Source organism: Oncorhynchus mykiss, chromosome 21 (genome assembly GCF_013265735.2).
Source record: "Oncorhynchus mykiss isolate Arlee chromosome 21, USDA_OmykA_1.1, whole genome shotgun sequence".
NCBI lineage: Eukaryota > Metazoa > Chordata > Actinopteri > Salmoniformes > Salmonidae > Oncorhynchus > Oncorhynchus mykiss.
The window spans coordinates 19,923,257-19,934,601 of record NC_048585.1 but is presented as its reverse complement, the minus strand read 5'-3'; the positions used below and the strand labels follow the sequence as shown (position 1 = coordinate 19,934,601).

Sequence of the window (11,345 nt, the reverse complement as noted above, 5' to 3'; positions counted from 1 at the left end):
CAGACAGGCTGGAGTCAAGTAATTCCCTTTTAATTCATTATTATTCCAAACAGAATAGTCTTCAATCCACTTTATCCAATTTCACTGTTCATATGATCATAAAGGAAATTCTGTTTGCATTGATAAACTAGTGAGTGCTTCAAGACACCCTAGTGAGAGAGTGCCTGGAACAAAGTTGATCAGCACACATTCACAGCAGTCCCCCACCCATTCATTACTGTTTAGTGTCAGTAATAAGGGACAATGGGGGTAATTCATTCAAAATAAAACTACAGCTGCTGTACATTTGCCACTTTTTTTCCCACAATAAATTTAAAAAAGGTCCTCGCAATTCAGAACAAATAGCATTAATGTCCTTACTTTCCTTCCTGAATGTAGTGTACCAGTATGCATCAATCCAATCTCCATAAATGGTTATATCCATAAAGAAATACAACTGGTTAAAGGGGATAGTTTCATGAATAACCATGTCTTTTTTAAAATCCTTAGAACATTACCAAATGTACCAAATATGATCATGTATTAGAAATGGATAGAGTAAGTCGACTTTATCATTCTGCCTGGCCAATTATATCAAACATTTGTCATTTGGCACAGGATCGATATGTATTTGTCACATAGACACAATGTATGCAACAAACAACACATGTAGTCTGACCAAGTGGCAGACATTATCCAATGACAGGTTTTATTGAAAGACTGGACCAGCTGACTGTCCAATCAGACAGGCCGGTGAAAGCTTTTCATGCAACAGATTTTAAGAAGGGTCAATATCAAACTCACAATAGATCCCACCTTCATCTGTTTAACCCTTTCTTCGGTTATTTACTGGCCCCTAAACACTCCCTCCCAAAAAACTGCTTTGATAAAGCATGAGCTCAAATTAAAACAAGCATTATCCACAATGGCAGACCTTGGTCAAGTACACATGTAAAATACAGTGCACTTGATTTAGCTTACCTAGTCAAATGGAACCAATGAAATAATCCCAAAAGTACAAACTCCGCCCACCCTACAATACCTCAAGTATTTGAAAGTTGACATACCGGTATGTATTTGACCATGTCTGCCTCAGAGGGGTATTCTTGTGATAAAAATGAATGCTGGGAGTCTGGGTGAGATAGTGGTTGAGTGATAAGATTAAAAAGTGAAACTACTTATGTTTGTGTAATTTCCAGTAAAGCACTACAATTTACAAGTGTGTTCTCAACTATAATATCTCACATCCATGTCCATTCTAAGAACATTTCCATGTTCAGCCTAACCATCAGTGTCGTCCCACCGTGAATCTAACACGGAAAGCACTCATTTCCATCCATTCCCTTTCTCTTTCAGACAACTTCCCTATTCGTTGTTCCATGTCATCTCATCTCTGATCTCAGGTGGAACTGAAAGGAGGACATTTTTTACCTTCACTACATGATACAGCATTTTTTTTGTTTGTTACATCATTACAAAAACAATCGCAAATATGGAGAAGAAAAGTTCATATGGTTGCATTTCTGTTAACCAGACACACAACTCTACACTTCTCTGCAGCAAAGTATTTACAGGTCCCCTGTGTGGGGGGGTTCAATCCTCATTCAGCGGTCAGACAAGATGCTCAACTGTGGATTAAAGTACATTATCTCAGCATTGAGGAGACATCATTTGTGGCAACAGATATTATATTAAAGAGGGCCTGCCTTCAACTAGTAAAGAGACTCTTATGGCCAGGTCATATATGGGGCGGGCATAATAATTAAATTAGTATATCAAATTATTGTTATTCATGATCATGCTAGATGGAGAAAAAAAACTGATGCCAATCAAGGCAACACAATTAAAGGCAATTAAATGTGAAATGCTCCCTATAAGAAATACAAAATGTGTTGTTTTTACAACTAAACTTGAAGTAGGGCACCAATCACTGAGGTGAAGGGGGAGGGACAATAGTGAGCCCTTGTCTTCTGCCCACACAGTATGGTACTACTTGAAGCAGGTAAACAGTCATATTTGTGAGCTGTAGTTTGTACAGGTTAAACACCAGCCAAAGGGAATCTGACACCGTGTTAAGACATCCTTCCAGTGCTCGTCCAACTGAGGTAGCATCTCTTTGTTGTCAACACTGCTCCAGCTCCCGAGGTCCAATGACACTGCCATTTTCCATCCTATTGTCAGCCAATGACCCCTTTTCTGTGGCAACCATGTTGTGTGATTTTCTTAATTATGGAAGAAAATAATAATACAATTGACCCCAATAGAACATTCTTAAAGAAGTTACTGAAAGGCATTACTTAACTGAATCATCCAGACACAATTCCAAGTATGGCTTTGGTTTGTCCAAGTATACAGTCATTTACATACATGTGGCGTGAGCCGTGACTCTGAGGATTCGTATATTCATGCAAAATGTCAGTTTTCAGTGTATCTGTACAGGTAGAAGATAGTTCATAGGTGTGGGAAGGGGCCAGTCCTATCTGCGCGAGGGGCCCAGAACAGATCCTGTGGTGGGGGGGCCGTAACGGGGGAAGTTGTCATTAGGGGGCTGGCTGGGGAGCAGGGAGTTCCCATTAGTTGGAGAGCAGCTGAGATGAAGCCGCTTCAAGTACTCAGCGTGGTCCGGCTTGTGGTGTTGCAGGACTTTAATGGCTTCGTCCACTGTGAACCACTCCCGTTTACGACCTGCAGGGGGAGACAGAGACCAAGTGTGAATTACTCCTTCTATTGACCACCAGGGGGGGGGCAAGTAGTGGATGTTATACACCAACCATCTGAAGGCGGCATTGTCATTTTGAAATTGAATATTGTTAAGGGTTTCCTAAAAATGATTTGAACCAGAGACCTTTTGGTTACTGGCCCAAAGCGCTTAATACTTGCTAGTCGCCAAAGTTCCAATAACCAGTCAGCGTTCAGAACTACTGGGGTTTTCCACATGAACTTAGTGTGACATTTGCCCTTTGAGGGGTGGGGATCTTCTCACAAAGAAATGGGATCTGGATCAACCCCATGTGGCACTGTCAATAAAATATTCTGGTATCCCCTTACCAATCTGCAAGCACGCCCAACGTTTGTCATCTAAACATTCAAAATGCCCCTATTAATTTCAGCCTACCAAAAGCCTTGTGAAGGTTGCTAATAGCCATTTTGAATACATGTTTCCAGAATAGATGTTATCAGAATACATTGATTATCTCTAACAACAGCTACATTGTTATTGCGTGAAGATGAGTCCATTGACATGAGCTCATTTAAAGGAAAGGTCAATCACAGTGGCATGCTTTCACAACATTCTTTTTGAGGAACAAGTTGTAGCCCATGTTTGGTAATCCTGTGTGTTAACAGGAATGAGGATTATTAGTGCAAAGTAACAAATATTGGCGCGGTTAAGTCTGTAAACAAAAACGAAAGAAAGAATTGAGACTGATATACTGCCTATTGTAAGATCTATAAGGACTGAAAGCTCCAGCCACTCAGGAAAAAGACTGATGAAGTCTAAAGGATGATTAATGGATTTCAGAGGTCAGGTCACATTGTTCAGTGCAGTCAGGGGTGAGTCACGTTCTGTTTGGGAAGGCCTGGGATAGATGACCTGCAAGTTCATATTTTACTCTACCTTTGACCAGCCATTTTAGTCCACCTCTCCAAAGCCAGCAGGCTGGTGTGATTTAGCAGTTAGCAGCATAAGTTTAGTCTTAATCAGCCACTTTGGAATTGATGTGTTATGACTCCAAACTTTAGATTAGGTGAAGCCGGATATTATTGGAAAAATATTGAACTTGTTTGTTGCTTGTTTTCTGCAATCCCAGGCCTTTTAGTCAGTGAGTGGGATTTCATTATTTAGTCTGTTGATACTGGCAACATCCTTCCTGGAAAAACAGATTATTATACTAGACATTGAAGTCCTGATGTCATGTGACCATAAACTCACCTATGTTGACCGAGTCCTCCCATGCTTCCAATGTCTCCGTCACGGTCAATACGTAAACGTACGTTCGGTGCTTTCGGTCTTGATTCTGCTGTAAAGTTCAAAAGAAAACTACATTTCAAAATTCAGGTTGGAAGAATCTCTACCTGTGGCACCTCAAGAAAAAACAGCTGCTTTCAGAGGGTGCCCATGCTTTAGGGTAGTTTATCAACCCTTGACTAGGCATCAACCAAATCCACTCATTTTCTATTCTTGAATTTCATTCATGTGACAATTTACACAAGAGAGCAATGACAGTTTTTCAGGGAGTAAAAATGTAACTGTCTTATAATTACTGTCAGCACAGAGTCACACCTTACCTCAAACACACCTAGGAGACGTCCCAACTTGCCTTTCACTCCTGCCTGGTGGGAGAGAGAAGAGAGGCATTAGGGGGATGTGAGATGACCGTATTGGGCCTATGGCAATTTGAAAAACCAAAACACTTGTGTTAGATTAAAAAGGAAAGTAGAGAAATCCCAATTCTTGACAATACTGTGTGGGGGTTTTGGTATGAAAACCTTCGACTGGAGTTAGGAGTGTGTGTTAAGATGTGAAGTGTGTGTGTGTGTGTGTGTGTGTGTGTGTGTGTGAGAGAGAGAGAGAGAGAGAGAGAGAGAGAGAGAGAGATGTGATTGAATATCACAACACGAACCCACCCAGTCCTGCCGTATATTTATAGGTCTAAATCTGAGAGGTTACTGTTTCCAAAAAGACACATAACCAACCCCCCATTCCCCTTCCTTCCCCTTTATCAAGCTTCACAAAGTATCTGCCCATGTCCACTGGACAGGCTTTAGGACCTGTGAATGTGCTGGTTTCCAGCAGGGAGCCAAGTACGTTAGGTTTCCCACCAGCTGGACCTTTGGAATACCACGAGCTCCTCAGTCACTACCCAAACCAAATCCTTCTGACCCCTTTCTATACAAACCCACCTTGGACCCACTAAAATGTACCTCCCAATTCTGTCATGTCATAAGAGAGTTCCCGTCACCCACAATCCTTGCATACATCAAGTCTCTCAGAGCTGAACCCTTTAGCGGTGAAGCCACTTCGGAGAAAACATGATGTGAAGTGCCATTGAGACATCCCAGGAGATCGACAAGATCCGTCTCATGCCACAAGGAAGGCAGTGGTGAATTATAGAGTGTCTCTCTCTCTCTCTCATAGTGTATATGAGAATATTTCGGGCCTACAGACATTCCTGCACGTTGCCTTTAAATGACCAATCAGGGGCCAGAGATTGATACTCATAGAGATGACATGATCACTACATGACTTGAAGCCAGAGTTTACAACTAACACATTACAATAGTCTCACCCATCACTAAAAGGCATGTTCTTTACAGACAAATCAATGAATGACCATCAGATCAATGTGTGTTTTGTGCGTGCATATAGCTATTAGTTACACACCCACTTTGGGATTCTTTTCAATTTCATCATCACTGATGATTATGGTGATGATTGATTGGATTAAAGTAAAGATCCAATCATTCTGAATGTGATATTGTTTTTGTGCATCTCTGAGCGATGCTCTATCGACTCCCAGGTCATTCTTTCATTTTGATGTGTATCTGAAAAGGTTTTGCATCATATGAAAACATGAAATGACCCTGGGAATTGACAGAACATCACTCAGATATGCACAAAAACAATATAACATTCAGAATGATTGGATATTTCCTTTATATGATGATGATGACAGGTGAACTCACCTCTTCAAACACCTCTCTGACCGCTGCGCCACAGGGCTCCTCCTCCGGCTCCATCCCTCCACCTGGGACGATCCACTGGTCCGGATGCCGACTGCTGCTCACCAGCAACACCTGGAAGAGAAAACACAATAGCTCTGTGAGTCCAGCTCCACCACAGGGCCCTCTGCTCCACCTTGGCTGATCGATTGACCCAGATCAGGTCCTTTTTGGGCGCATCGAAGCAGGTGCCTGAGCTTAAATTACACTGCAGTCTGCCATGTACAACGACCCGTACAGATTCAATGAGCATGTATCTGCATTTTCATGATGCAATACACACACACACACACACATGACCCACACACATGACCCACACACACACACACACACACACACACAGACACACACACACACGTGCACTCATGACCTATGGGGCTCATAGTTGCTCAGTTGTCTCTTTCACCATGCTAAGAAAACATCCAACTCAAGTCAGTCGAATATGACATATGACAGTGATGCAGCGTCAGAAGCAGCTTGTGTGGCTTTCACCTTCCATCTTTTCCCCATCCAGACCCCTCTATACAGGACCAGTCTGTCAGCCTGACAACCATGTAATATCAGCTAGCAGCTTGGCTTTGACACTCCTCTGTGCTGCTCTAATGGGATTGTGGGATTGCTGGAGCAGACTTGTTGTGGTCCGAGCCAGGAGCCAGGTAGTGGTCAAGAGAAGCCACACAGTGGATACGGCACGTGTCACCCTTCCACTCTGGGTCACCACGTCATGTTCCCGGACCTTAACTGAGCCGACATCTCATCAGGCTCGTCCCGGGCTAAGAGGGGATGGAGGGTGGACAGGGAGTGGGACGGTTAGCTATATTTACGGGCGCCACATACAGAATAGGGGATCCAACTGAAGCAGCGGGGTAGACCAGACTGTCTGCTTAGTACCCTACATTATAAAGCCATAAACCATGGAGATAGAATGAACCTACTAACCTATTTATAACAGACTGCTAGTGCTTCAGAATGTGAGTGTACGTGTGTGTACACAAGTGTGTGTGTGTGTGTTGGGGGGGTACTGTCTGTGTTTATATATGGGGGTGGGGCACCGCTGTGGGCCTTTTGCAAATATGTTTTTGGGGGCAAGGCTTTAAGCAGCTCAGGGATGTCACTGTGTTTGACAGTGTCTACCGTGAAGTTTACAATACAAATCTAGCTAGACTACATGCTGCCAGTGTTATTTTTGCTTCACTTTTAAGTCCTATCTTTTCTATTTCTTGCTCAAAATGTGGTTGGATATGAACTGTTACGAATTTAACTAATTCCAGTAAAGACATAAAGCTTGTCAGCACCTCATACAAATTCATGCAATATACAAAACATTGTTCATGTCATTTATGTCAACAGCTTAGGCTAACAAGGTATGTCCCACAGACAAAATCATGGCACTGAGGAACACTCGGCACAGCGAGGAGCAAAACGCCACACCAACATATTAGATAGGTCAAAGGTCAGGTGCAGATGGAGGGGGGCAAAGGGAATAGAGCAGCGTCTCCCAGCGAGATTCCAGTGTGTTTTGTAAGCCTGCTAAACGGGCCAGGAATCTCAGGGAGGAAATAAACACCTACTTTCTCGGAGGAGCAACACGCCTGTGGCTGTCAAATAAACCAGTCTCCCACATGCCAGCCTACGGAGGTTTGAAGTTTTAGACGGGAGTATTTCAATGCATTAGGAGAGTGGTTAGTCATAACTAAAATAGACGTATGAAGTTAACATACGGAAGTTTGCTGCCCCTTGTTTTACACCAAATACACCTACTTTCAGCCTAGGTGATATAAGAAAACAAAGCCAACTATATGCCAATTCCAGACCACACACATTCAATACAGCTTTAACTCCTATCTAGCAATGTACAAGTAGGGCAACATCATTTGCCTAGTAATAGGCTACCCTTTAGTCCATCCAGACCAACAATAAACCGTACTTAAACTTTACCAAGTGTCAACAAACCCTTAGTCTTGTAGTGGACTAAAAACACACAATGTACTGTAATACAGTCTCAGGGAGACACCTATTGCTGTATGAAGGCACCCATAACAGACCGCTCCTACCCTCCGGCATGAACGCTCTTCTAGTCTCTACTGTTGTTGGAGGCAAATGACCCACCCACTGGCCCTGAGGGATGTCATGTTCCTGTTTTCCCTTGATGGACTTTAAACCTTGTCACTGAACACCTGACCCAGGGGGTTCCTCTTTCTCCTTTTCCATTCCTTAAACAAAGTCACACAGAGTTCCTATTAACCTACTCAGGCCCTCTCAATGGGGGGTCATGTCTAACATGTTGTGTGTGTGTGTGTGGGGGGGGGGGGGGGGGGGGGGGGGTGCAGGAGAAGCTACATTTTTGTTCCATCTCCACAAAGGGGACTGAGATTTGATTGCTGAGATCTGACCAAAGCAGGTTGAGACAAGGTCTTCAGATATAGATAGGCCACAATCCTTTAGGGATTCAACAGAATGGGATTGGCACAAAGAGTTGGCATTGGCATAGACAGTATTGGCCACACAAGAGCCACAGAGGCTTTTCTCCTATTCAGGCTTAACGAGTTCATGCAAGTACAACAGAGTAGCTGGACAGTCCCAGAGCAAACTCTGTAAAGATGTTCCTGGGGATGGGCTCTATACATTACAACAGCTCAGTATAACAGTTGAACAGACACAGGCGAAGCATTTCTTGACCTAACAATACCCTTGACCAGAGACACAGGTGGGTGATTGAAGATGGTCTCCATTTGTTCCACCACAGGTATCTTAAATATTAAAACAAGCTAACATATTACACAAAGGTTTACTTGTTTTATAGTATTACATATGAAATATCAGCAACAAGATTGTATGTGTAGGTAATTACTAATGTTAATAAATACTTCCCAAGTAAAAATCGAAGGGAAGATTGGGATGCAGCATTGAGACTGAGATTGGGCAGTCTCATTAATATAACTCAGTGAGAAAGCCTTCCAGCTGCTCTACCACAATGCAATGTGCCTATGGCACGGACACACCGACACACAGCACACTGATATATCTCTATTCCTTGTTCCTGAAAGAACCGGCTATACATGAGGGAGAGAACAAGGCTCCCGCAGTTTAAGGGACAACAGTTTCTCCTTCAGGCCATCTCTCTCTCTCTCTCTGTGGTACAAATACTTGAGTGCTCTGATAGAGTTCTTAATGACAGACAGATAAAGTCTGCAGCTTATGTATTGCATAACAGTGGTGCAGGGAAGTCAGAGGCTGTAGTGTCTTGAACTGTCTGATACAGATTTGGATTTCTATCAGACAGTACAAATCCAAATGTAGGAGCTGTTCATAAACAAGGCTTGTGGCTCAGTAAGAAATGACTTTTACATTAATGACCAACCTTAAGTCTTCTCGACGTTAGTTCATGCACTGAAAAATGACGTCATTTGCTTACTAAGTCTCCTATGACAACAAATCAGATCAATTCAATTGTATTTGTCACATGCGCAGAATACAACTGGTATAGACTTTACCGTGAAATTAAATAGTAACACATAACAATGGAAAAGGTCCATAGATTTTGGTTATGATAAAGTGGGCCTATTTAACTTGTTACGGTAGTAGGTCTAAGTCATATCTGTATAAATTGTGGCTTTAAACAATTAAATAGGCCTAGGCAGAAACAATTGGAGCATGCTATATTGACAGAAATGACACATGCACAACAGTATAGCCTATTTCATGGAAATAATTGCTTCCCATTTAATAAAATGTATTAAAAGTCCTATATTAAGAGTCCTATATGTTGTTATAATTTCGGGGAAATTGACTTGGGTAGATTGTCCATTTTGCTAAAACAGACTGTGAACGCTTGCATCATGGTGGTGCGTAGGCTATCACGGTGAAGCCCGTTAAAAAACAGAAACTATTACGAGGCATATGTCTAGGACTACAGCAATTTGTTAAAGATGTTCTCTCAAACCAGAAATATAAAACAAAGCATTGATTGAGACTACTTTTCACTAGGCTACCTTTGGTTTTAGCCTAGGATACTGAAACCATGTCTTACAAAATGGCCACTTCATCAATAACGCATTTTCATTTCATTTTTATGAGGCAGCAGAGATTATAAAGTGTAAAATGTTAACGGTGATATTGTTACTAGTATTTAAACTCGTATGCATTAGTACAGTGGCATCGTCATACAATGTAGCAATGGCTGGACTGATGTCCCGCCCGTCAAATGAAACATGCAACAGAGCGCCTCGCCCCCCTCGCTTTGCTCTCAAACTAGCCCAAACTGGATAGCCGCGGGCAGTCACACAACACCACTGAGGATGCATTACTAAAGCTATGGAACGTAGGCCAATAAAAGGCGTATAAATAGACTATAACACTCCTGGGTTTTTTTGTTTAACATCAAGCCTACATCTCTAATCATTAGGTTTTAAAAACCCGCTGAAGCATTTCTTTCAGACACCGCAAGATAGCCCCCCGCACATCGACATTTTCTGATGAATTAAGTGGTAAAACCACAATGAAAACCTATTTAAGTCTATTACAATAGGCAATTATAGATAAAATATTAACAAGTGTAGGATATAGCCGAGAACCGTGGTTTGGTTTAAAGACAGGACAGCATCGGTCCCCTGAACTGTCAATGAGAAATATAACCATCTAACGTTAACGTTATACCTCTTCTTCACTGTCGTTCTTGAAGCACAAGCATGCCGCTCGTTTCTTGAAGCCCTCGCCATCATAAGTTCTGGTCTGGTTCGGCTTGAACTTCATTATGTAGGTTATAACTCTCCTCACCGGGCAGGCAACGAAATCCAGAAAATGAACGAACGAAGAGTGAGTCACCAAACCAAGGTTCTGGATGGCGATGAGAAAACTGGCATATGTGTATCACTGAGGTCCAATAACGCGATATACCGGCAATCTACCCAACGACGGTGTATTTTCCCATTCACTCCAATTGCGTTTAGTGCGGTTTTGTCAGGGAATTCCCTCCGTGATGTTGGGTTAATGGATGCAGTTCAGTCCCCCATACCCTCCACTTCTATGTGCAATCTCTTATTTAAGTAGAGTAAGTCGATACTGTACCCTCCTCCGAAGTCCTCCCACCTTAGGTAGTAGACTACAAGGTAGGCGTTGCGCAGTCGCTGACTGTCAAGACAGTAGGCAACCTAGCAGAGCGCTGTTACGCACATCACCATACGTCTGATGAGGATAGGATAAAAATGTTTGAAAAATCTAGCTGTGATTGAACATCTATGCAGTGCTCACTCCGTCTGACTTTATGCTTTCTTGAAAAGTAGCCTATCCTGTTTGTTCCATAGGCCCACCCATATGGATAGGTAAATCTAGAAAAAATAGTACGGTTACAATTTTGAACCCTTAATTAAGCCTATAATTTCATTAGAGTATTTTCTCAATATAAGATGTAATGTGACATATTGCCCTGAAATGTCAGTAGCCAAGGTCTTTAAAAGACTCCTTATAATAGCCTCCACTATAAACGTCTGTCTTGGGATTGGGGGTAGTGGAAAAGAGGGTTTCTGACCTTCCACTTTTTCTGTATTCACATCAGAAAAATAAAAAAAATAATTTCACAAATTAAGCACTGTCAATTTTATAGCCTACCTTAGCTACTCTGTGATGACTATTCATGCTATTGACTG

At 42.2% G+C, this 11,345-nt stretch overlaps 1 protein-coding gene across 2 annotated transcripts; it reads right to left on the bottom strand.

Annotated features, from left to right (window-relative positions):
* LOC110499949 (diphosphoinositol polyphosphate phosphohydrolase 3-beta) lies at window positions 1-10,812 on the bottom strand. Of its 2 annotated transcripts, none has more exons than XM_036957202.1 (5): window positions 10,357-10,812; window positions 5,665-5,775; window positions 4,267-4,311; window positions 3,911-3,995; window positions 1-2,664 (listed from the first exon to the last, which is right to left on the bottom strand). In XM_036957202.1, the coding sequence occupies exons 1-5, from the start codon at window positions 10,450-10,452 to the stop codon at window positions 2,456-2,458; spliced, it is 546 nt and encodes a 181-aa protein (XP_036813097.1). In that variant the 5' UTR covers window positions 10,453-10,812; the 3' UTR covers window positions 1-2,455. The 2 variants fall into 2 exon arrangements, with proteins under 2 accessions (XP_036813097.1, XP_021432683.1); XM_021577008.2 differs by having other exon boundaries at window positions 3,911-3,998; window positions 10,357-10,808.
* Between the last annotated feature and the right edge of the window lie 533 nt (window positions 10,813-11,345).

Coding starts and splice junctions, on each gene's coding strand:
- LOC110499949 (XM_021577008.2), bottom strand. CDS start 10,452: ATGAAGTTCAAGCCGAACCAGACCAGAACTTATGATGGCGAGGGCTTC. Junction 5,776..10,356: donor AGAACGACAGTGAAGAAGAG/GTATAACGTTAA, acceptor TTTCTCTTCCAG/GTGTTGCTGGTGAGCAGCAG. Junction 2,665..3,910: donor GGAGGACTCGGTCAACATAG/GTGAGTTTATGG, acceptor CTCCCCCTGCAG/GTCGTAAACGGGAGTGGTTC.